This window comes from Chanos chanos, chromosome 2, assembly GCF_902362185.1.
Source record: "Chanos chanos chromosome 2, fChaCha1.1, whole genome shotgun sequence".
Taxonomy (NCBI): Eukaryota; Metazoa; Chordata; class Actinopteri; order Gonorynchiformes; family Chanidae; genus Chanos; species Chanos chanos.
In genome coordinates this window covers 26374464-26398771 of record NC_044496.1, presented here as the reverse complement: position 1 = coordinate 26398771, position 24308 = coordinate 26374464, and the positions used below count along the sequence as shown (strand labels likewise).

The following is a 24308-nucleotide window of genomic DNA, read 5'->3' as shown; positions in this document are numbered from 1 at the left end:
TGCACATCTCTGTTCTATAACCTTACCTTATCCCACACAGATGATTATTACTTCAGAATAGAGACAGGTTTCAAGACGACCTTCAACAAAGGTGTGAAAATAAATGTTTCAGGTAAGAGAAACGGGAGTGCCCCCTTGTTTATTTACTACAGAAAAACAAAAAGCTTTATGGACCGCACAAGCCTAACTTTTTCTCCCTTACTCATTTACATTTATGCAAAATATCCAAATCGTACTCACCACAGACAGCTTTTAAACCATACGGTGTGCTTGGTAATTCCTTAGCAATTTAATGAGTAATTTATGTTCAGATTAGACATAAATGCCAATAAAAGCCCAGGCGTTACATTCAGAAATATTTTGACCTCTTTCATCCCCTTGAATGGCTAGACTCCTCTCCACCTCCTGGTTGGACTCCAACGGTGACCCCTACAGATATTGTTGAAGGAACACTTTCGAATCTAACTTGTATTGCCGCCGCACCTTGCCCCTTATACCCTACAAAGCTGAGCTGGACCCCTGAGCTGAATGGCACGGTGAAAGACACGATCCAGGTGAATGAGGACGGAACATGGAGTGTGATTTCTGTACTCAGCGTGGTCCCCTCACACCTGCAGCATGGAATGAATGTGACCTGCTTTGCCCAATACACCATTCAACGAGATGGGAGGCATGTGGTCACTCAGAAGAAAGTCAGGCTCAATGTGCTGTGTAAGTAAAATGTTATTTTTATGACCTTAACATTTTTTTGTTGTTTTTGTTCTTGCTTATTTTTCTCTTTCTTTCTTTTCCTCCTCTCTTTCATACACACACATATCTCTCCCTTTGACTCTCTCTGTCTTACTCACTCTCTCCATCTACTGGCCATTTTTGAGGTTTTCTGTTCAGTCACTTCTTTTCCTTGCTTCATTCAGTTAATTATTCTATCATTGTGGGCACCTGTTTTGCACTAATCAAGCCTAGTTTGTCTCTGTTTTCCTTAGATTCCTTGTGAATCTAATTCCTTGTGTCTGAAATCATTCACTTATTCACTACTCCCTACTCACTATATAGTGTTTGATACATAGAACACTCACTAGGGCATAAGGGCAGACAGCTGTTGATACACTTCTTACACTATTTGGATGTTACGCTGCTACATAATTATGCGCCAGATATTCGTAATTATTATCTCTGTCGCATAAACAAACACCAGCACATCAGCATCTGACTGGTCTGTAAACACTTGTCTGCTTTTACGAGACAGGCTGCAATGCATGATGGTCTAAGTCGATCGATGTAGGCATTGTAGGGTACATCAGTTGTACCCTTCTTTTCACGATGAATTGTGGGATACTTTTACTGCACTATATAGGCTATAACAATTCTCACTACACATTCGGACAGCACTACAAAATGGTGAACTCACTGTATAGTGCGCTACATAGTGAGTAGTGAGTGATTTTGGACACAGCGTTTGTCTTCTCTTGCCTGATGTGACTTGGGAGATATTCCTAGAATGTGGTTTAGTGACTAACCCAGCAAAGTTACTTGAGAGTATTAGTAAACCTTGTAATAGAAGAGCCCTCTGGCTTTCTTTTGCTAGGAGAATGAAGCCATAGGACTCTTCTATTAAGAGGTTTACTACTTGTTCTGAGTTAACTTATCCGAGTTAGTCATGAAAACCATGTACTTGGAACACCCCCCAGATGTATGTTCTGTGTGAACTGTCAAATGACTTTGTGGGAATCCTGCCTTGTATTTATGCTTCTTCTCCATTGTTTTCTGGCCAGCCCTCTCCTAAATAAAAGAAGGAAACTTGCGTATCAATCCAGCATCACCTCCAATTTTTTGATAAACCTTTTCCCTCAGTGTCTTTTGATCAGTTTTGACTGAAACAGGAAACTTTGAGTGGAGTTGGCACATCACATGAACATGTAAATTTCATGTGGAAGAAGAGTGCGATAAAGGAGGCTATTGCGGTGTAGATGTTACTGAGCTTCTGCTGAAGGTGTTTTCACACTTTTAATACTTATATATTTAAACCAAAAACTAATCTGTAATTCATGTTTTCATTTCATTTGTTTAAGACGTGGTTATCTCTGCATATTTTACCTAGCCTATGTACAGTATGTGTGTACACATATGTCAGTATATGATATTCTATCTCTCTTTCTCTCTCTCTCTCTCTCTCTCTCTCTCTCTCCCCCTCTCCCTCTCTCCACCCTACCCTACTCATCCCCTCCTCCTGTCCTCCCCTATGTTTGTCTAGATCCACCGCAGACTGTAACGGTCTCAGTGGACACCTCCGGACTGATTTGGCTGAACAGTGTTGTCACACTCTCCTGCTCCAGTAACTCTAATCCTCATGCTCGCTATAGATGGTTCAGGCAGAAGGAGGGTCTAGTGGAGGACCTGGGTGTCTCCTCCCAGCATCTTACCATAAACAAAACCCAGAATGACCGTGCCTCATACCTGTGTGAGGCACAAAACCAGTATGGGGTGCTGAACTCCACAGCAACAAGGCTTAATGTGGCAGGTAGGTACAAGGTTGGGAAATCTGTTGGAGGACTAGAGTGCTTATTAATACTACACTGTAGCGGTCCATCCATGTTGTATGTTTATATCTACACACTGTTCTTGTTTTGGCAGCTGTTTCCTTCAACACACTGCTCTTGGTTACGGTGTCGGTCTTGCTAATAATGGTGTTATTAATGCTGGTTGTGTGCGCAACAAGGTACAATTTCACAGTTTTATATCTGTATCTTTACAAGTTTGTCATTCCTTTTTTAATTTTTATTACCAGTGTAAGAGCGATATTTTATGCTGATGTATATATGGAAAAAGGAAATAATAACTTATTTTATTTATTTTAGGGTAGAGTGCCAGTGTGGATCTGCTTGTAAATGTGTTGAGGTATGAACACAAAAAACAAAATAGTCAACATCATAGTAAGCAGCTAATTACAAGTGTCCCCAGTAAACTTAATATTTAAGCATAATCATCTGTTTATCTTTTTTTTCCCAGGAACAAATCCAGCAGGAATCTCCTGATTATTGCAATTTCACTAAAAAAGACGAACAAACTCGCTCAGACAAAGTCCACCCTGAACCAATATACAGTAATGACTCAATTCAGATTCGAAAGCAAATGGCTAGGGTGAAGTCGCTCAGGAAAAGTTTATATGAGTGTGACATCTATGCCAACTATGATGGCTGACAAAGACGGCAAAGCGGTTGACCTCAGTGACACTTCATATTCACCTCTGATTTTCCACTTCCATTTGTTTTCTGTTGTTTATCTGTGCAATCGGTATTTATACTAAGTGACTTCTGGTGAAGTGTATATCTTGGCAACAATAGATATGAGGCATTTTAACGTTCAATCAGATGAGAACTCTGCTGCATAAGTGGTGAGTGTAAAACATGTGATTGAACAGTTGTGTTTAGCAATGTCACATAGAGTTGAAGTATGACAGTTTATTACAAGTCTAATTCAATTCTCAGTGTACAGATTTATAAAAACCTAAGTGTTTAAAACTCCCCTGAAGTTCTTTTCTGTTTTATCCCTATGAAACTTGCCTTTTTTTATTTTGTAAAGTGATCCTGTAAAAAGACACTGCAAAACTATTTTAAACTATTGTTTAATCTAAAAATGGTCATAATAAAACCAGATGTAACAACCTCGCCTCCTCCCTCGCTGGTTTCAGCCATTCCGCGGTCAGCGTCGCCGGTTTACTAATCACTGGTCTGATCACCCTCCTTCTGCACACCTGCCCTCACTTTAGTTACTGCTGATGCCTTTCACTATTTAAACCCCTCCGCTGGATCAGTCAGTGCAAAGTCTACACCTCCCATGTGTTTTCTAAGCCGTATACTGAGTGTATATTGTTTCCCCAGTCGTTTTGCCATTGTTACCCTATTTTGTCAATCTGTCTTTAGACCCCTGGTAACCTTGTTTTTTGTTCTGTCTGCTGTCATAGTCAATTCTACAACTGTCATTAAAACAACTGTGCACTTGTGTGCAGCAAAGTGGTTCTTTCTGACACCAGATTAAGTTACTGTAAATTATCTCTTGGCTCCTTGCTAATGCTGGACATGTCCTTATATGTATTATTAGCATGGGGAGAAGTTCTGCAAAAAGATTCAGTCACAAAAGCAAGGATCTGTTCTATAATCTACTTTGATCTGTAGCTGTGAGCAGATTTGAAAAAGCTGTGACTTCATGTCTGTTTCATATATACAAACATCTGCATCTGTAAATTACAATGTGTTAGACACCAGCTGTAAACTTGAAACTCCACAGTGTAACTCAGAAATACATTAGCTGATATCCATTCTTTATTTTTAATGTTTTTTTTTTTTTTTTGACTTTTGTACTGTGTACTGCGACCCCTGTAAATCATCTAGATTATTTACTCTCTCTCACTCTCTCTCTCTCTCTCTCTTTCTCGCTCTCCGTACATATATGCATATATACATACACACATGTATGTATACATACATATATATATATGTGTGTGTGTATATACAGAATCATAATTTTGGCATTTTGTCTATGTGATGACTTTATAGTTGTACACTATAGATATGTAATTATTTACAATACTGTGGTGAATTAGTCAAATAAGTCAAGTTTATGTGCTTACAACAATTTTTTAACAGTTTTGAAAGCTACCAACCCTAAGGCCCCCCCCCCCTCCCCACACACACACATACACACAACACCCTAACACAAGCAGAACAACGATATGTTTTTTTTGTTTTGTCTATGACAACAGAGGTTCCTTTGTTCTCTTTGTGTCAGTGCCTTCTAGACTTTGTTTCATTGATCTCATTTTGGTTACACTGGTACTATAGACACAGCTCCACAGCTGATTTGTATCCAGTCAAAACCAATTAGTCATCCCATCTAAATATTTAAGGTAAGTTCCTTCACATTATTTGGTTTATTTGTGTAACAATTTATCTTCTTCATTTTTCAGCTTTTTTTAAAAAAAAAAAAAAAATGTTATGGCAAACTGTATGAAATGTAGAATAAGTGTGTTAGTTTACTGAACTTCGCAGTCACATTGTTTTCTGGCGTTCAGCATCACATACACAAGTCAGACTGTCTAATATATCAGTTTTGTATGACTCAACTGGTTGCATAGTTACCGGGAAGTACATTAGAAAGCAATTCACAACAGCATCTCGCTTGAACCGTATCTTTCACTTACACAAGTTAACTGTGGTGGACTAGCATTATTTGAACTCAACAGAATGTGATTTTGTCTAAGCCAATGTTGTCACAGTGATCCTACTGACCCTTGAAAATAACTTCAAGATGTAAATGCTTTTATTTAATTAAGACAAGGGTATTTTCTCATAAATCACCAGAAATACCCTACATTCTTTCAGAATGTCTCATGGTGAATGCTGACCTGGTATAACTGGAATCTCTGTAGCGGTGTTTCCTTGTTTTTCAAGGAAAATGGCAACATTCCTCCCTTACAATAAAGGCTTTTCATTGTTAATCTGTGTGAATGTCGTGCATCTGTATTCTTACTGTTTGTGCAGCCGTGCTGTTTGGTTCTTCGGCAGAGAATGAGTCGGAAAGAGGGTCTAAGGGCCGACTCTTCCCAATTCACCTTGGAGGGGGCACCGTTCCGAATTTTGGGCGGTTCCATTCACTACTTTCGTGTGCCCAGAGCTTACTGGAGAGACCGGCTGGAGAAGATGAGAGCCTGTGGTATAAACACACTCACCACGTAAGAGCAACGAGCACAACTCATTCTGACCTTTTGGTTATCTGATGATGGGTTCTGTATGAGCTCAGAGCGACTTGACTCATACCATTTCTTTTCATCTTTCAGCTATGTGCCCTGGAATCTGCATGAACCAGAAAGAGGGGTTTTCTGTTTCAGTGAGCAGCTGGATGTAGAGTGAGAGTTCCCTCTGAACTTCTGATCCCCCAGAAAAAAATGAGCTCTGATGGGTTTTCTGTACAATAAGGCTATGTGTATATTTTTCTTATTCAGTAAAATCCCCTTTTTTTTAAGTATTAACCTGTAGACCGTGTCTCTGAAGGAAGATCATCTAATTCCCATTTACATAATGTTCCTGAACACTGAAGTATCTGTCTCTGTTTGTCTCTCAGAGCATATGTCCGCCTAGCAGCAGACTTAGGCTTATGGGTGATTCTGCGTCCTGGGCCTTACATTTGTGCTGAGTGGGATTTGGGTGGGCTACCCAGGTTAGCTTATAACACATCATACAGTATGTTGAACCTCAACTGGCAGAATTTGCTTTGTCACTGTGTCTATATTGCAAGGGCTGGTCTCCTGGGAAATATTAGCTGTGCTCTAAAATGACTCGGTGGCATTTGACAGATTTTGTATCTTTTCAGTTGGTTGCTGCGTGATCACAGTATGAGACTGAGAACCACTTACCCTGGCTTCACAGTGGCAGTGAGCTCCTACTTTGACAAACTCATCCCAAAAGTTGTCCCTCTTCAGGTATTGTGTGTGAAAAATTATTATCTGAATTGTTCTCACCAGTCATTACTTAGAGATGTTTGCTCTCCAATATATATCAAACTCTCACATTTATTAATTACTGTGCCTGCAGTCTTTACACCTTCATAACCTTTTGAGTGAAGTTCTATTTGCTGCCATGAAACACTGACTAAACTGTGTCCTGACCAGGAAAATAAGTTATTATCAGTTGCAAAAGTAAAGTGAACTTTGCTTTTCTTCTGGACCTTGTTTCAGTTTAAGAGGGGTGGTCCAATCATTGCAATACAAGTGGAGAATGAGTATGGCTCATTTGCAAAGGATAACCAGTATCTGACTTTCATCAGAGAGGTATGGGTTAAAACAAGAGCATTTGTTTCATTTCAGCATGGGCGGAATAACAACCTTACATTTTTGCCTGAAATACTAAACAAAGGAGTGTTTCTTAACACCAAATAGCATAGCTTTCTCTTGACTCTGTTGCCCATCCTAAGTTAATGTTCAGCTCTAGTTTGAAGAGAAATTGTAAGCCTCACCCTACACAAATAAAAGGTTGCCCCTTTTACTTGTTTTCCCATACAATGAAGTGGTGCAGAATAATGAACTTATGAAAGCTGTAAGTATTCACACTTGATGCTTACAAAGTGTCAATCACAGACTAATCATTTGAGCCAGCATAACTGCGATCTAATCCATTCTTGTTTTATACCCAACTGTCTTGAAGCCACTTTCACCTACAAGTCACTGGTGTCATATCACTTCATGAGAAAAACATGTTTGAACAGAGGTGTGCTTCACAGGCTCTTCTCTCCAGAGGAATTACCGAACTGCTCTTCACCTCAGATAACCGTGAAGGGTTAAAGTGCGGAGGTGTGGATGGAGGTAATCAATAACAACGTTGGAATTTGATTAGATTTTTTTCCCTGTTCACCTGCCATGCTGCGAAAATCAGTGCTGCATTAAGACATTGGGGGTATCTTGATTAATACATTTTTTTATGAATGCTTTTGTGCTTGGCCGCTAGTAAATTTCCTGTAAGCAAGACTTACTGCTGCAATGTGGATATGCGGACCGTGTGACCACGTTGTCTCATATACATATTAAAACTTTGTCATTTCGCTTGCTGGAAGTGGTTTTACCACCAAACCCTAGTCTTCAATCTAAATATTGTACTGCTGCAAATTATGTCTTCTCTGTGTCTGTTTTTTGTTCTAAAGCCCTACAAACCATTAATTTTCAAAAAACGTCATACACTGCCATCCAGTACTTGGCAAATTTGCAGGTTAGTGTTCTGTAAGCCTCACATTACAAAACCTTTAAAAAAAATTTATGACAATGAGATGGCTATCTCACAGTGGGTCCCCACGTGTACTGCATGCCTTGTTTCTGCTGACTGACCTGTGGGGCAGCCCCAGAAGCCCGTGCTGGTGATGGAGTACTGGACTGGGTGGTTTGACGTTTGGGGAGAACCTCACCATGTTTACCCTGCACAAGGTAAACGATACACAACTGAGACCTGGGTAAATTGTACACTGCATTATTTTCTTCAAGCGTTGTCAACTCATTGTTGAGACTGTATCAGACTGACTTTGTGGTCTTCAAGGAACTCTTAGGCTGATTCATATCACTGGAGTTCCCATAGAACATGTTGTTTACAGAAACACACAGTATGCATTACATATAATTAAATAAACAATATTTCTCTCTCAGGTGAAAATGCCCAATTTTGTATCTTAACTAACTGTTTCTTTCTCTGTCTTGTGGCAGACATGGTTGGTGTGGTGAAAGGGCTTCTGGAACAAGGCATGTCTGTTAATCTTTACATGTTTCATGGAGGAACCAGCTTTGGATTCATGAATGGGGCTGTGGACTTCGGCACTTACAAACCACAGATCAGCAGCTACGGTAGAGTGTTTTTCAAAACCTTCTAAACTTAGTGTGAATTAAATACGTCTATTTCTGTATTTATTGTATGAGCATTGATCATGTACCAGAGGTAATACAATTATGGCTCTACCATGTAACAGAAGACCACACAGTCTGTCACAAAGATATTGTATTTTTGATGACAATAATACTTCCATTTTGGACTATTAATGTGCCCAGCATGTCTGTGTGCTCCATTATTGTGTAACTTGTATACATTTGAATTGGCTTCTTGTAAGTAGCAGTGTGTTTGTTCTCGTCCACAGACTATGATGCCCCGTTATCGGAGTGTGGAGATTACACTGTGAAGTATCACTTCCTGCGTGGTGTGCTCTGTAACTTTCACAGTGAGTTAGACACAACTTTTATACTACCTTGTATTCGACTATACTGCTTTGTCCTATGAAAAAGCCATTTGGCATGTTTCTCCATTTTAGGGAAGGACATGTGTCTGTGTTATTAGTATGAATACAAGTGTAGAACCAAATTTGTGGATTATTTCATGGATCAGTCCCAATCGCTCAGTCTTTAATGTTAACCTTTGCTCTCAGGTCAGAAGCTGCCTGAGCCTCCTGAAGTGCAGGGTAGGAGAGCATATGAGCCCGTGGCTGTAACTCACTATGTGTCTGTGTGGCAGAGTCTGCAGGCAGCTGAGAAGGTGAGAACAGATTCAGGGCCTGGTGCTCACTCTATCCCTCTGCCTGATTTGCTTCAACCAGCTCCCTGGCGCCTCTTCTTGCCGCTGCTGGAGTTGTCTGTTGCTAGGCAGACAGTGGAATTGCATTGCTGTTAAGCATAAAAAAAAAATGTATGTATAACCATTCAAAGAAGAGATTCAGATATGTGTGCTTAATGGATGACATATTAGCGGAACAGTAAAACAAAAACTGTAGATCTTTAGTCCGATCTCTGAATCTTGTACATATGCTTAAATGTAAGACTACTACTATGATAAATCCATAAGAATTGTGTCCTCTTTTCCCTCCAGCCCTTCAAATCAGAGGACCCACTCAACATGGAGAACCTTCCTGTCAATCATAACAGCGGTCAGTCTTATGGCTATACACTGTACGAGACCAATATTTACACAGGCGGTCGCCTCAACTCTAGAAACAACATTCGCGATCGAGGCCTGGTAAGCACACGGCCTGGCCTGAGAGCCTTCCTCTCAGCTGTTGTATTAGCCATCACGTGGACCTTTTATTTACGTTTAAGAGAGAGGTTACATATGCAAGACACTGGCAAAAGAAGCTCTGCTGATTGAAGCATTGAAGCTAATTGCAGGTGTTTTATATTCTTAGGTGTTTGTTGACAGGCAATTCATAAGAGTTTTGGATTATAAAAATCAGGAGATGGGAGTGCCCCACAGTGAGGTAAGATATTCAGTTATTACAAAAATATAAAGTTTGTATTCAAATGTGGATGATTACAGAAGTTTGTGTTTACAGCTTTAAACCAAACAACAGCCAGTGTTCAATTAACAAATATGATACTGGAATCAACATGGACGTTTTGCACACTAGCTTTTTTCAAGCATATAAATTGAATTATCCCACTGAAAGACTCTCTAGTTTACAATGCTGCACTGCTATCACAACCACAGTATTTGCAATATTTGCCCTCTGTTATTACCTGTGTGACTGCAGGACAAGAGGATCCTGAGTTTCTTGGTGGAGAACTGTGGGCGAGTGAACTATGGAGATGCTTTAGACAAACAGCAAAAAGGTAAAATGTTCTCTCCGATCCATCTCACTGCACACTCCTCACCTTATCTTACCTCTCTTTTGAATCTATACTGTGAAACCAAAAAAAGGAGGAGGAAAAAGAAAACATTGTAGGTATGAACATTTAACATGTGTCTCGACCAACAGAGTCTGAAAGAAAAGAGAAAAAGATTGTACAGATGTTGCCTAGGGTTGCACCATAATACCACCTAACATGTACACTGTGTATCATTCACATCTGTGATCATTTGTTAAAAGCTTCTTTTTTTCCCCCTCCTAACATATTTTGACATGGTGCCCATGCAGGGATTGTAGGAGACATTTTGTTGAATTTTACTCCACTGAAGCAGTTCACCATCTACAGTCTGGAGATGACAGCCAACTTCATGAACAGGTTTTTCTTCTGTAGACACAGTAAAACTGACTCTTTCTTTTTGTCCTCTTGTGGTTGGTTTATAGCATTGCTCTCAGTGCTAATAATGAGTAATTATTCATGAATACACCCTGTCAAATGACAGAATCGTTTAATTTCAGGTACAAACAGGACACTGCATAGACTGCTGAGTGCTTTATGGGCTTTATTTGTGAACATATTTACTGTTACCTATGGCAGTGTTTCTCAATTCTGCTCCTGGGGGACCCCTGCTCTGCATGTCTTCTATCTATCCTTGCTCTGAGCACATCTGATTAGTGTGATTAACATGCTCTTGATTAAAGTGCATGATCAAAAAATGCTTAAAGGAGTTATAGAGAATGCAGCGCGTGTTCTCAGAGCTTAATTTGAGCTCAGACAATCAAAAGTGCCACTGATGCGTTGACTCAGGTAGGTGGAGCAGGGAAAGATGGAAAACATGCAGAGCAGCGGTCCCCCAGGAGCAGGATTGAGAAACACTGACCTATGGCACATAGTCTAGCACACCTGAACTGATTTGCATTTGAGTGATGGATTTGAGTTGTGAGCTCACTGAGACATGGAGAAACTCATGGGTGTCTCTAACTCAGGTTGAGCACATTGAACTGGAGATCCTCCAAAGAAAAGCCCACTACCCCTGGATTCTTCAGAGGCTGTCTAAAGGTGGACGGCCAACCCAGAGACACCTTCGTCAAAATGCCGGTATCAAATATCTCAAATTAAGCTCTGAGAACACACGCTGCATTCTCTATAACTCCTTTAAGCATTTTTTGACCATGCACTTTGTGTTAGAACATATGTAACTTGTTTTTAGAACAACTTAAAAAGACATATTTTGAAAAGGTTTTTGCCTGTAGGATTTTTTAACTGTTATTATATATATCAGAAATTATTAGGGCCAGTGAATCCTGAAATATCTGAAGTAATTGACATCAGTGAAATTCATTAAGTTAGTGACATTTGTCAACATTATCAGGGATGGAGGAAAGGTGTAGTTTTTGTGAATGGGCATAATCTGGGACGCTACAGGTCCATAGGTCCACAGCAGACCCTTTACCTGCCAGCACCATGGCTCAAGACTGGAGAGAATCAGGTGTGTAACTACACTTAAATACCACATTTACAGTACAGCCAACCCCACTTAACTGCATATTGGATATGTATCATATACCATCTTGGTAAACTCTGTGGTGCCAACACTTACCTGACCACTATAATCGCTCCAAATCAATGCAAACTCCTTTAAAGTGGTTTCACAGATCAGAATTGGTCTGGAATCTGGTTGAAATGGAATCAGGGTGGCCAACTATCAACCTTCTGTAAATATTCCTTAAGATATTAATTATATTTAAGACAAACAAACAACATGTATGCATATCTGTATATATACATACACACACACACACACACACATTTGAAAGAGAAGCTAGATAACTTTGTTTGGCTGTCATGTTAGATACTTGTTCAGTTCACAATTATTTAAGTGTCCCGCCTGGTTTAATAATTTCCAATGCACCAACAGATATACGACTCACAGATATATTTACCATTGCTTCATTTAGGCAGAATAAGATAAACGCTATAGTTTAACCGCGCATTAATTTTAGCGGTCTTCCACTGATAAACATGGCATTAGGTGGCTTTGTGGGTAACCTCATCTAGCAATGGGTAGCGTTATAAACGGCTGTGAGCGATGTTGCCAGAAATTTCTTAGAGGTGACGAGGGAGAAATGATAGGACCATTGTTTGTTTATTCACTAGAACTGCCGCACTGCTTAAGAAATAAACCTACAATCAAGTTTGTCGACAGTTTAGCCTACACCACTCAAATACCCTAACATTTAACGGAATTTTGATGTTTGATGGACGGTACAGGCTTTCACATTACAGCAAAACCAGTCATCGCTGACATGAATAGCTTATTTGGGCTAAGAGGAGTGATGGGGGACATTTATTATTACTTGAGTAATGTGTTTCACGTGGCAATTATCAATAATTTACCATGAACCCAGATGACCTCTGTCGTGGGCTACTCTGCTCTACTCTGCTCGGGTCAGGTGATTGTCGTCATTTGTTGTTTTTGCACGTGTGGTGCCAAAAATGGGGTTGCAGTGTGCCCTCTAGAGGACAACGACAACATTCATAACATGATCCGTCTTTCCGTTTCTTTTCTAATTGTCATTTATCGGCTGTTATAAATGCCGATACTGGCAAGAGGCTCATATCGGCACACCGATATATCGGTCAGGCTTTGGCTGACATCATTGCCTGGTGGCTGAAAATGTATAGTTTTACTTGCAACAGTTAGGCACATAAACAGTCTTAATTCTGTTATGTGAACACTGAATTAGTCCACGCGCACGCATGCACACAAATAAACACACCCCTACACACGCCCGCGTGCGCACACACACAAACACAAATTGGCCATTTCCTTCATTTGCACTGGCTAACAGGAGCATAGTATGCATCTGTCCATCAAAAATGTCAGAAGACACAGACAAAAATCTTGGTATGCTAATAAGCTTGGAACAATTGCACACTTTTGTTGAGTAAACTTTATATTATAATATGATTGCACTGGCATGCTTCTGTCAGTTAAAAAAAAAATCAGTATTTAAATAAACACCAACGAAACTCTCAACAGTCTGTTATGGAAAATATAAAATCAACGGTTGACAAAGTGGAAAGACAAGTCTTAATCCTTTGTCTGACAAACCAGACTTGAGTGTCTGGTTTCTCACGGTCCTGTTCTGATGCTCTTATCACGAATGGTCTGATAAAATGAAGAAGAAAAAAAATAAAGTCTCTTTTTGTTTTTTTTTTTATGCAGGTCACTGTGTTTGAGGAGGAGAAAGCTGGAGAGAGGATCACCTTTACAGAGAATCCAGAGTATGGAAAGACCATTAATGTGTCCACACATCCCTTTTGTACTGTAATCTAAACAGAGCTGGGTGTTTCTGTCCTGTCTGATAAATAAGTGCTGACTCTATTGAATGCAGGTGTAATCTCTCACTCAGCTCTGTGCAAAGCAGCCTGGCTCCAGAATGCATACACTCTGATGCAATACAACAACTCATAAAGCCCTTATATAAATATATAACCCTGAAATACCAGCTCCATGTTGACAGACTAATTCACATATCAGTGTATTGTCAGTGATCAAAAAAATGTAAGAATGGTCTGACCCTCTAATGTTTATTTCAGTGATTAAAACTTTCTGAAGTGTTACAGTTTTCTTGAAGATATTGCTTACAATTTCAGTAACATTTGTTGTCTGTCCATCTGGGCCATTATAGGAAGAAAAGTTTGAACTTGGTAAATATCTGCTAGCCTCGCTAGATAGTGTGCTACTCTTTCATACTCATTGTCTGCTCATTGTCACTGTAAACAAATAACACATTTCATTCTTTTCTGTCTTATTTCATTTGATTATGGTCTAGACTTTTATGCAATTTGTTTTAATTTAATTTGTTTAATTAATTCTACAATCTTGATTCTGTTTTTTTAATGCTTCGCTGAATGCTTTACTTCACATTACTGTATTTGCCTCTTCTCTCTTCCTCTCTGTTTTGTTGAATTCCATAGTGTTTTAATGGGGGTCTGTATGTGCAGTACCTGAACAATAAGACACGTAGTGAGAGATCTTATACATGATAGGGGAAGAGCCAAAAGCCCCTGTCATGCAGCACAAAGTCCATGAGTGCAAGTTCTGTGACGAACTGGGGCAAAATCCACATCTAAAGCTACGTCATCAGAATGTGGTATTAGATGTGTTTCTGAAAGATTTTACAATATGGGGTTCTGAGATTTGATCATGTGCATATAGTAGCTCTTGGCCAAACTTCCCTTGCATTTACATCCCGGCAACAACATGCCGACGAGCTCTGACTGACATCACGTGGAATGTGGAATTCAAATAGATGATAAAACGTTGTGTATACTCTGTGGATTACATGCATACGTATTTATTAGTGAAATTCCTAAATTATAGTGTGTAAATGTGAAGTGTAATTGTGGAATGGCGGACCATAAATAAATGGTAGAACCTTTAACCCATTCTCTAGCCACTACTCCTTATCACTTTATTGCCTTTGGGTTATCAGATTTCATCATGAATGCCTTAAGGAAACACAGAGACCTCCAGGTAGCCTCACTCTACATTCAGTTTCAGATAAAAACGGTTTGCCACGCCCCTGCTGTTATTCGGCTGCCTATTGGTCGAATAAGTTGCGTGTCATAAGTTGCGTAAATTGTACTGTGATTCTCGAACACCAGCTAGGAAAAAAAGTTGCATAGGATCAATTATGAATCAACGCAGTCTGCGGAAAAAACGGAACAGAGGTGTGCGTAGAGGGCAATAATATTTATTGGTCATACTGGGGAAGATTCACTATCCCTTCCCCGGTGGTGCCGTCTTGTAGGTTACATTGGGACACTGTAAATTTGTTAATTTTGGGGGAAACATGGCAACATAAGATGCCAGCTGGCAGACGAATGACAAGCTTTCTGTGTGCAAGAAAGCTAACTTGTCTGGTAGTTTTTATGCTGAGGAGGCCCGAATAATTCTTCCTTTTGTTTAGAAATTTCGACAGCTAAAGCTTTTGGGGTTTGGTAGCTACCTGTTACCGTGATCAAGATCCTAGATTCGACCCCAGATCAGTCTGATATTACGGAGATATGGACATCGTCACCGCTTCGGGATGCTTGCTTGGAATCTGTGTGGGTGGACTTGTGTTTGCAGCATATAAACTTGGTTTGTTGTATCAGCTGTTTCACAAGGTAAGTCAAAGTGAAAATATTTGGAAGATTGCTGCCTATTTGTATTACAAGCTTGTCAGTTTTGGATTATGTCGCATTTTTCAAAAGTTTGTTCATGGTAGTGGCAGTTTGTAACTGGGTTCTCGAACTTGATTGTGAAGATGCTTCCTTAGTCTTTGCAGAAAAACTTGTTATATTGTCATTACTTTCTCCCTAAACCATTCAGTCCTGCTAGCCCCCTCTAGGACCGGTTACACCGTTAGATACTCATGTCTTGATATGGGTGACACACGGAAGCGATTCATCTTGCGTAAGACCAAACTTTGAACAGCCGCGTAGCTAAGAACACAAAGGAATCTGGTTCATTGAACAGAGCCTTTTAGAGCAATCCTTTATTATCTTGCAGATATTACCTTAGACCAGTCAGCCGTGAAAAACACACCCACAGGTCTTCTAATATGACAATTTTTGAGAATTTTGTCCGTTTTCATGACATCTTGTAAACAGTTGAAGGTACTGTTAACATACTGTATCAAGTGGCACACAACTACAGGAAATGTCAGTGTCTCGTTGACAGTTGTGACTGACAGTAGGCCATATATGTAATCATCACCTTCTTGCATCACTCTTCCTTAAACCTCCAGTCTATGGGTCATGCACAGATCGCCACTAATGTGTAACAGCCCACTCTGTTTTGATATCTTCTACTATCTCCAAACCAAAGCTATCTGGGGCAGAGGTTGCGTCCAAGAGTTTTGCTCATAAAAGTTTCATTCCATGACACCAAAGTCAAAAAACGTTGTATTTAGCCCAGTGGTTAATAGCTCTTATGACCCAAATACCGTTATCATACTGTCTATACAACTGAATATGGCCTCTGAGGCTACTCTTGTAGACACTCTCGTCCATGAATAGGTTTAAGTGTACTGTAGCCTTGCAGTGACCATTATCAAGGCTACAGGAAGATTCACTGGACACATGCAATACTAACTGAGCTGTATCTTCCTCACAGACAGAGCGAAAGAGCCCTCGCCACGGCGGGGAAAGTGTAGCGGAAGTGCTACGTGCACATGGGGTCAAGTTCGTCTTCACCTTGGTGGGAGGACACATCTCGCCCATCCTGGTGGCCTGTGAGAAGCTAGGCATCCAAGTTGTAGACACCAGGCATGAAGCCACGGCCGTTTTCGCTGCTGACGCCGTAGCCCGACTGTCAGGTAAGGCTGGACTAAAAATGAGCGCAAAGTATCGTACTATTTAAGTTGTGACTTTAAAAAAAAATGTGACGGAAGATAAACGTAGTTTTCTTTTGGTCGTTATAAAACTATGCATTCCCCGCTCCACACAGGCACCGTTGGTGTAGCAGCAGTGACAGCAGGACCTGGACTCACAAACACAGTGACAGCAGTGAAAAATGCTCAGATGGCTGAATCACCCCTGCTCCTGATAGGCGGAGCAGCGGCCACTCTCCTACAAGTCAGTATTTGCATAATACATGACCTAATCACAATAACACCCTTTACAATTCACAATTACACCTTTAACCTTAATGAAACACAAACAATTGTAAATGGTAAGCAGACCATTATATGCACGGTGTGCTTACCATTATGTGAAACATTACATATGTAACAGGGTGAATAATATGATACAGGGGAGTGTCATTTCTGAGAAGTAGAAATGATGTAGTGGTGAGGTAACAGGCCTGGTTACTGGGGGTTGGGGGTTTGGAACCCAAAGCACATTGGCTCAGGGTTCATGTGCTCCCCTGTAAGGTTGTTCCAGAGGAGTATCAGTGCTGACACAGGTTCCAATGTTTATTGGACTGTAAGTTAAGTAAATGATATTGTAACAGAGCACCTAGTTTTCAGCATCTGTTTTCTTTGTTGTTCGATTTTTCCCACGCCCCTTCCTCCCTTCAGGGTATAGTTTCCAAAAAGTAATTTGTTCTTGACAGATCTTAACAGTTATAAAAAAGGCCACAAGAAAAAAACAAAACCATTAGCTTAGTGTATTCTACCTGGAGCGTGTGTGTGTGTGTGTGTTTGTTTTATTTGTGTTTTATGGGAGAGTCTAACACTGACACCAGTGTTGTCAGTTAACCTGTGTGTTGTGTTTGTAGGGCAGAGGTGCCCTTCAGGACATTGACCAGATGTCGCTCTTTAAGCCGCTGTGTAAGTTCTGTGCCTCAGTGAGAACGGTGAGGGAGATTGTTCCCACGGTGAGGAAAGCACTGGCCATGGCTCAGTCTGGAACTCCAGGTAAACCTATGGTCGTACTAAACGAGTAAAACATTAAAATATTTGCAAAAAGTAAATTAATCATTATTATAAAGTCATTGTTATATAAAGTGTTAAACATTGTTGTCATAAACCATCTTGAACCACAATTTTTCAGTCACTTTGTTATATATGCATGTAATGAGAATTGTCTGTTTTGATGATATTTTCTTTTTTTTTTGTGGGTCTGTATTTGTTGAGTTGTTGTGTTCATTGCTTTGTAGGCCCAGTGTTTATAGAATTTCCCATAGACACACTTTACCCATATCACTTGGTCGAGAAAGAATTCGCTCCAAAAAACACTCCCAAAGGATTGATGGGAAACATCATTGCATGGTATGTGAGTGTTGTAACCTTTGTCTCATGTTAACTTATTATTATGGATATATCACGTATATTTACCTCCTGTATTCATGCATGTAGTAAATATCTTTCTGTTTTCACTCATAAGTATTTATAAATATACGAGTGAAGCTCTTGCATTTCTTTGTTTAGGTACCTTCACAATCACTTAACAAATTTGTTTGCGGGAGCCTGGGAACCTCGAGATGTCTCTCCACTTCCTGTGCACATCCCCCAGGCATCAGATGAGGAGGTGAGGCCTGCATATCTTAATATTATCATCATCATCGTCGTCATTATCATCATCCTCATCCTCATCATACCCTTTAGTTCAGTACTTAATTGGCAAGTTCTGACATATTTATGACAAAAAGGGGCATGTCTGCACTCCATAAGATGGTGCTTGTAAAGCACTAGGTTGCACTCTGTGGGACCAGTCATACAAACTCCAGTTTCTCTCTGTGAGAAAATCGACCCATCTACCAAGCCCGAACTACAGGATGTTTGAACAAAAAAGATCTGGTTATGTGGAAAAGCTTTCAGTAGCGATCACTGCTAAAAACATCATATTGTGCATTAGTCAGATTAAAACCCTGCTAACCTCTCCCTTTCTCAGGTGCAAAAGTGTGTGGAACTGGTTAGTCGAGCCAAGAAGCCGGTTATTTTGTTAGGCAGCCAAGCCACACTACCTCCAACACCTGCGGAAGACGTCAGGTTAGTAGGGTTTCTATGTGCAGTATTGACGTCATGTTTAAAAAACATTAAGGTCAATGTAGCACAAAAACATCTCTGTATCTGTCTTTCAACCCTTACTGTATTCTCTTACATCAACCTAAATGCTATACCTTTCCTAACCTCCCCATCCTCTAATCTGCATGTGATGGTTCTGCAAGAGGTACTGGATACATTAACCGAGGAGTCATTGCTAGTACTCTTGATTAAAAGGCTTGTGGGATCAGGTGAGTGGTGTGCTCAGTTTTGAATAATTTGATTTTCATCCTATTATAGAAAAGCTCTGGAAGCTCTGGGTATCCCTTGTTTCCTTGGCGGTATGTCCCGTGGGATGCTGGGTAAGGACAGTCCTCTGCACATTAGGCAGAACAGGCGAGATGCCCTGAAAGAGGCCGACCTTGTACTGCTGGCAGGTGAGAGACAGCGCCACCTACTCCATGAATTATTATAACACTCGAAAATCATTTATTGTCAGTCTTTTGACATGTCCATTATCAGTATGAGTGTACAGTGTGAGCTGACAGACAGCTACTGCAAAACGTTTTCAAGTATTTGTCTTCAGATTAGTGGGATAGGTCTTTCTTCCTAATTTTTTTTTTAATTAACACTAAACGAGCGTCAAAAACACTTGTTTTGACAGGCACAGTGTGTGACTTCAGGCTGAGCTACGGCAGAGTGCTGAACCGACGCAGTAAAATCATTGCTGTCAACAGAGACAGGAATCAGCTGCTGAAGAATTCTGACATGTTCTGGAAACCCACAGTGGCCATTCAGGGTAAGTGGCAACTTGCTAACGACACCACAACACACCAGCACACCTCATCTACCTGTGTATCCAATCTCAGGTTCATGACTTAGTGAACTTCAAATACGTCTGAAACATAGGAAGTTACTTTATTAAAAAATGTCCACCACAGTCTGATGATTAGTATATGGCTAGTTGTGTTACCTCGGGTCCTGGCCTCAGTTGGTAACAGTACAACTTGCAACTTGACCAGGTTTGCCAATGGTTTTGATTGACTGATTCGAACGTGAGCCTGACTGTTTTGTGTGTTTCTGTGTACAATGTGACCTTTAAACACACACACACACATATATATGTATGTATGTGTAGATATATATATATATATATATACACACACACACACACACGCATATGAAAGGGAGTGGGAGAGAGAGAGAGAGAGAGAGCACATGTGCTTTTTGAAGCTTGTGAGCTTGTGGTAAAAAAGTTGTCTGACCATTGAGTAGTTGATTAATTATTTAATTATTATTTGATTTGCCAATTAAATGATTCACAAATCTTTTCTTTCCTGATACATTTTCTTAGATTTTTTATGAAGATGAAGTCAGGTTTTACTATAGTAAACGTGGTCCCTACTTTTCTCTGTTTTTTAGGTGATGCTGGTTCCTTCCTGCTGCATCTGTCCAAAGGCCTGAAAGGTCACAGATGTCCTGAGGACTGGCCCCGCAGCCTAAAGGAGGGAGATTTCACCAAAGAGAAAGCCAACCGGTATTCACCCAAACACATCACGCCCTGCTCATTCATTATTAAACAGTATAAAAATGCATCTGTAATGGGAAAAGGACAGATAATTGCATTGGTGTTATTGCAGTTGCTGAATTATACTGCCATGTTATCCTCAGCACATCTATGAAATTCTAAAATGAATTTATAAAATGTATCTTTCACGTGTCTAACGTCCCAGATAACATAACAGTGAATGTTATATCATAATCTCCTAGCAGTGTCCAGCAGCTTTATTTTTAGACCTGTGTTTGAGGATGTTCCTGTGTTTTTTCTTCCTCACTCAGTGCAAAGGCAGAGGAGAAAACAGAGAGACACCTGAACCCTCTAAGCGTACTGCACCGTGTGGATGAGCTGATGGCTGAGGACAGTATCATTGTGGCAGATGGGGGAGACTTTGTGGGAAGTGGTGCTTACATACTGAAACCGCGAGGCCCACTCCGCTGGCTGGACCCAGGTCAGAACCCAGCAGAATACTACCAGTCTCTTTCAGCCCTCATACTCTGTGCCAGTAGGGTGCTTATATAGAGTAGAGTAAAATAGAAAATATCTTTATTGTCCACCAGGGTGGAAATTTGTCAACAGCATAAAAATCAGACAAGCATTTAGTAAAACAACACGTAGACCAGGTTACATTACACACACATACACATATACACACACACACACACACACACACACACACACACATATATATATATATATATATATATAAATAAAATATAATCTTTTTGTGATAGGTAAACATCACCTTGAACTGTGTTGTTTACAGGTTGTGTTACCTAACCTTGTAAACACATTAGCTATGTGTATGACCTCAGCCCTGTGTGTTTACCTCAGGTGCGTTTGGGACTCTGGGTGTGGGGGGAGGATTCGCTCTGGGGGCGAAGCTTTGCCGACCTGAGTCGGAGGTGAGACCAAAACCAGTCTAGTGAGGCTAAATTCAGGCACAGAAAACCTGACATTGAAACAGCTGCCTTTCTCTTATCTACAGTCAGCATTTTTTTTATATTCAAACTCACACCAGTGCTGTGTCCCAAGATTGAGGCACTGCATTATACAAACAAATACAGTATCCAAATAAATAAAATAGTTTTTTTCCACCTCTGTTTGCTGACTTAATTTCTTTCACAGGTGTGGATTATTTATGGTGACGGTTCCTTAGGCTACAGTGTAGCTGAATTTGACACCTTCACGCGACACAAGGTAGGCCCTAGCAACCCTGAAGCTATCCCTAACAACTGCACCCAACACACAGAACAAGACTGTCTGGAGTGTGCAGAACTGGCATTGTCTCAGAGCCGAGGCCAACACTCAGATGTTTATGAGAAATGAGGAAATGACAACAGCACCTGTTATAAATTAATGAAGAATAGCAAAGGATGTTGTTGTGGTGCGTTAGAGTGCACATCATAACTAAGCACAATAACTTATCAACAGAACATTAAACAGTGGTTGCTTTCAGCTTAGCATTAAAATGAAGGAGAATTGGAGATTTGTGGACTTTTGGATACTCATGTTTTTTTTTTCTTTTTCTTTTTAAAACATTATCTCTCTGCTCTTTCAGACCCCTGTTATAGCCCTGGTGGGGAATGATGCCTGTTGGAGTCAGATATCCCGGGAGCAGGTGCCCATACTGGGCAGTAATGTTGCCTGTGGGTTAGCATTTACAGGTCAGTGTATCACCTTTCCAACAGTTTCAATTAAGAGATATTTCTTCCTGTGTCAGTCCACTCTTACTGCCTTTGATGAAACAAATGAAGAAGGTATACTCTCTGTTGTATGAAATGTTGTTTTGTCACCCTGCTAAAAAAGACTGTCAGACAGGCCTTGATTCAGTCATTTAAAGCAACCACATCATCTCATTGGCCACACACACTAATGTGGCATGTCAGTTTACTGCTTGAAAAATGCATGTGCTTACAAAAGAGAAGTGTAGCCCTGTCAGAATAGCACAGTCTGAACTTTGTATTGATATATACATATTTCCATACCAAATTCAAAATTCTGTAAATGCTGGCTATTTTTTACAGAAATAGTGACACACTCATGGTTTAGGATGGATATAGTGCTTATGTACAGCTTATAAATAAAGCTCGGTGATTTTGTCTTGATTCGCTGAGAATGTTTTTATGTGCACGGCTGCTGTGCACGCTGGTTGAGAAGAGACAGTGGTCATTCAGAATCCCGTTCTTTATCCTGGCTCTCAGATTATCACATTGTGGCGGACGGGTACGGAGGCAAAGGATATCTGATTGGCCGGGACGATGAGTCGCGTCTTGACGACATCATAGGGGAGGCTCAGCGGGAGTGCCGGGCAGGCAGTGCTGTGCTGTTGAACGTGCTCATTGGAAAGACTAACTTCAGAGAGGGTTCAATCTCTGTGTAAAACTCACTGTGCACCAACCTGCCTAAAAACCCCAAAGCCTTCAAAATGCTGCGAAAACAGATCGAGATCCACACTTTTACTAAATTATTTCACTTAAAGTTAAAAAAAAAAAAAAAGGGATCTGGGAGAGGAAGGGATATGGATGTGTGTAAAATGATGTGGAACTCCTTTCCCAACAGAAAACTGAATATCAAACTGTCAGGCCCTCATCACATCACCAAAGTTATTTTTATTAATCATAAGAATTATTTAAAATGCAAAGAGCTTGAACTGGAAGTGAACTCCTGGGTTGTTTGTGTCTTGCCAGGAAAGATTTTTGTTTATGTTTTTTTTCAGCAAAATTAAATGATAGAAGAACATTTCAAGTATTTTAAGTGATCACCTAAAATTTGACCAGATTTTGAAAAAAATAAATAAATAGAAAACCTCATGAATATAGCCGACATGAAAAATTAGAGTGACAGCAGTAGCTCCATCCACTGATCTGTTTCTGCATCTTTGCTGATTTCAGTGAGTCTTAATGCACTGAGACTAAACTGACTAAGGACTAAATCCCTGTAGCTTTCTGATACTGTAAAATCTGTCCACACGTTTACAGTACACAAACACCAAACATGTCAGTGGCATCCAGAGTCCACAGTTGTCATGCCCCTGACTCATGGGAAACACTGCACTCTACCAAGCCCTTTTTCATTTTTGTTTTTGTTTGCTTTTGCAAATATTTGTAAAATGATTAATATGTTAATTGTTGATAATTTGAAAAGTTTCTAAATTGTCTCATGATAAATAACAGGTTTGGGTGCCTTATTTATAGTGAAGGAAATAACTGGGATGTAGATTTGTGAGAGTATGAGACCTGCAGTGACTGTTTATTTGGATAAGGAGTGGCAGCCTAGGACCTTAAGCACAGACATGCTCTAACACCTCCAGGTTTGTTTGACATTCATATACTATCTAATCAGGCTGGACACAAACGCACTGTAGGGACATGCTAATTACTAATTCACATTTTGTTGCAATGTAATGGGTGCTTTAAACTAGAGATTTGTTGCAAATGTTACCTTTGATTTGAAACATTAATATAATTAAAAATGCTCGGTAATGTGCAGCAAGAGGATCTCTCTTCTGTTCCTAGACAGAATGTTCCTTCTAAATACACAGGACAAATTACATTGGTTTCTGTTCAAGCAGAAATAGGTTTTGTTGCACCAATATAGCTACATCAAGTGTCATGTTAAACTTTAAAGTATTTACTGACGGCATGTGCAACATTTCATGCAAGTCAATAAAATCCGGAAGTGTGCTGCTGACCAATTCCATCTGTTGCAGTGTCATTTGTTCACCAGTAGGTGGCACACCGTACTCTTCAGTTTCTCTAATGTTCGTAGACCTAGCAAATATTGGTCTTTAGTTGTGATTGTTAACAATGTGGAAACACAGCTCAGAGCACATAACAAGCAAGACAAAAACCAAGAGTTGATACTGTGAGCCATGTCCGATTTCTCCTTTCTCAAGTATTCAAAACAATACGGCTCTCAGCCCTGAAGCATCAGTCCGTTACACAACCCCTCAGAAACCAAGCCAGCAGCAGCCCAAGCTATGAAGTTACTCTGCGTTTAAAAAAGTTTCGTTTCTCTTTAATCGAGTCTGTAAAGTATATATCCTGCAAAAACGTCTTACAGGTGGCAATATTTTTTAAAAGAAATAATGTAGCTGTGACATGGTGTCAGAAACTCCCCAATGATT

General features: G+C 40.1%; 2 protein-coding genes across 3 annotated transcripts; both read left to right on the top strand.

The window, feature by feature from the left end:
* The first annotated feature begins 5564 nt into the window (after positions 1 to 5564).
* Positions 5565 to 13478, top strand: LOC115805843 (beta-galactosidase-1-like protein 2). Its single transcript, XM_030766537.1, has 18 exons — positions 5565 to 5728; positions 5834 to 5902; positions 6118 to 6213; positions 6367 to 6475; positions 6731 to 6823; positions 7273 to 7354; positions 7690 to 7754; positions 7882 to 7966; positions 8240 to 8377; positions 8665 to 8745; positions 8950 to 9056; positions 9387 to 9533; positions 9700 to 9771; positions 10045 to 10123; positions 10429 to 10516; positions 11125 to 11236; positions 11511 to 11627; positions 13368 to 13478. Exons 1-18 carry the CDS (start codon positions 5565 to 5567, stop codon positions 13476 to 13478), a joined length of 1815 nt encoding a protein of 604 aa, XP_030622397.1.
* Positions 13479 to 14924: 1446 nt separating this feature from the next.
* On the top strand, positions 14925 to 23859 carry ilvbl (ilvB (bacterial acetolactate synthase)-like). 2 transcript variants are annotated; one of them, XM_030766033.1, is made up of 15 exons: positions 14925 to 15316; positions 16308 to 16509; positions 16641 to 16768; positions 17415 to 17553; positions 17796 to 17907; positions 18067 to 18166; positions 18530 to 18627; positions 18922 to 19058; positions 19286 to 19420; positions 20044 to 20158; positions 20461 to 20630; positions 21014 to 21084; positions 21308 to 21379; positions 21741 to 21846; positions 22384 to 23859. In XM_030766033.1, exons 1-15 carry the CDS (start codon positions 15215 to 15217, stop codon positions 22560 to 22562), a joined length of 1866 nt encoding a protein of 621 aa, XP_030621893.1. In that variant the 5' UTR covers positions 14925 to 15214; the 3' UTR covers positions 22563 to 23859. The 2 variants fall into 2 exon arrangements, with proteins under 2 accessions (XP_030621893.1, XP_030621894.1); XM_030766034.1 differs by having other exon boundaries at positions 14925 to 15320; positions 16312 to 16509.
* The last annotated feature ends 449 nt before the right edge of the window (positions 23860 to 24308 follow it).

Excerpts from the sequence above, each read along its gene's own strand:
- ilvbl (XM_030766033.1), top strand. The coding sequence starts at position 15,215 with ATGGACATCGTCACCGCTTCGGGATGCTTGCTTGGAATCTGTGTGGGT. Across the intron at positions 15,317-16,307 it reads TGTATCAGCTGTTTCACAAG|ACAGAGCGAAAGAGCCCTCG; the intron begins GTAAGTCAAAGT and ends TCTTCCTCACAG. Across the intron at positions 21,380-21,740 it reads ACACCTTCACGCGACACAAG|ACCCCTGTTATAGCCCTGGT; the intron begins GTAGGCCCTAGC and ends CTGCTCTTTCAG.
- LOC115805843 (XM_030766537.1), top strand. The coding sequence starts at position 5,565 with ATGAGTCGGAAAGAGGGTCTAAGGGCCGACTCTTCCCAATTCACCTTG. Across the intron at positions 5,729-5,833 it reads GGTATAAACACACTCACCAC|CTATGTGCCCTGGAATCTGC; the intron begins GTAAGAGCAACG and ends TTCATCTTTCAG. Across the intron at positions 11,628-13,367 it reads TCAAGACTGGAGAGAATCAG|GTCACTGTGTTTGAGGAGGA; the intron begins GTGTGTAACTAC and ends TTTTTTATGCAG.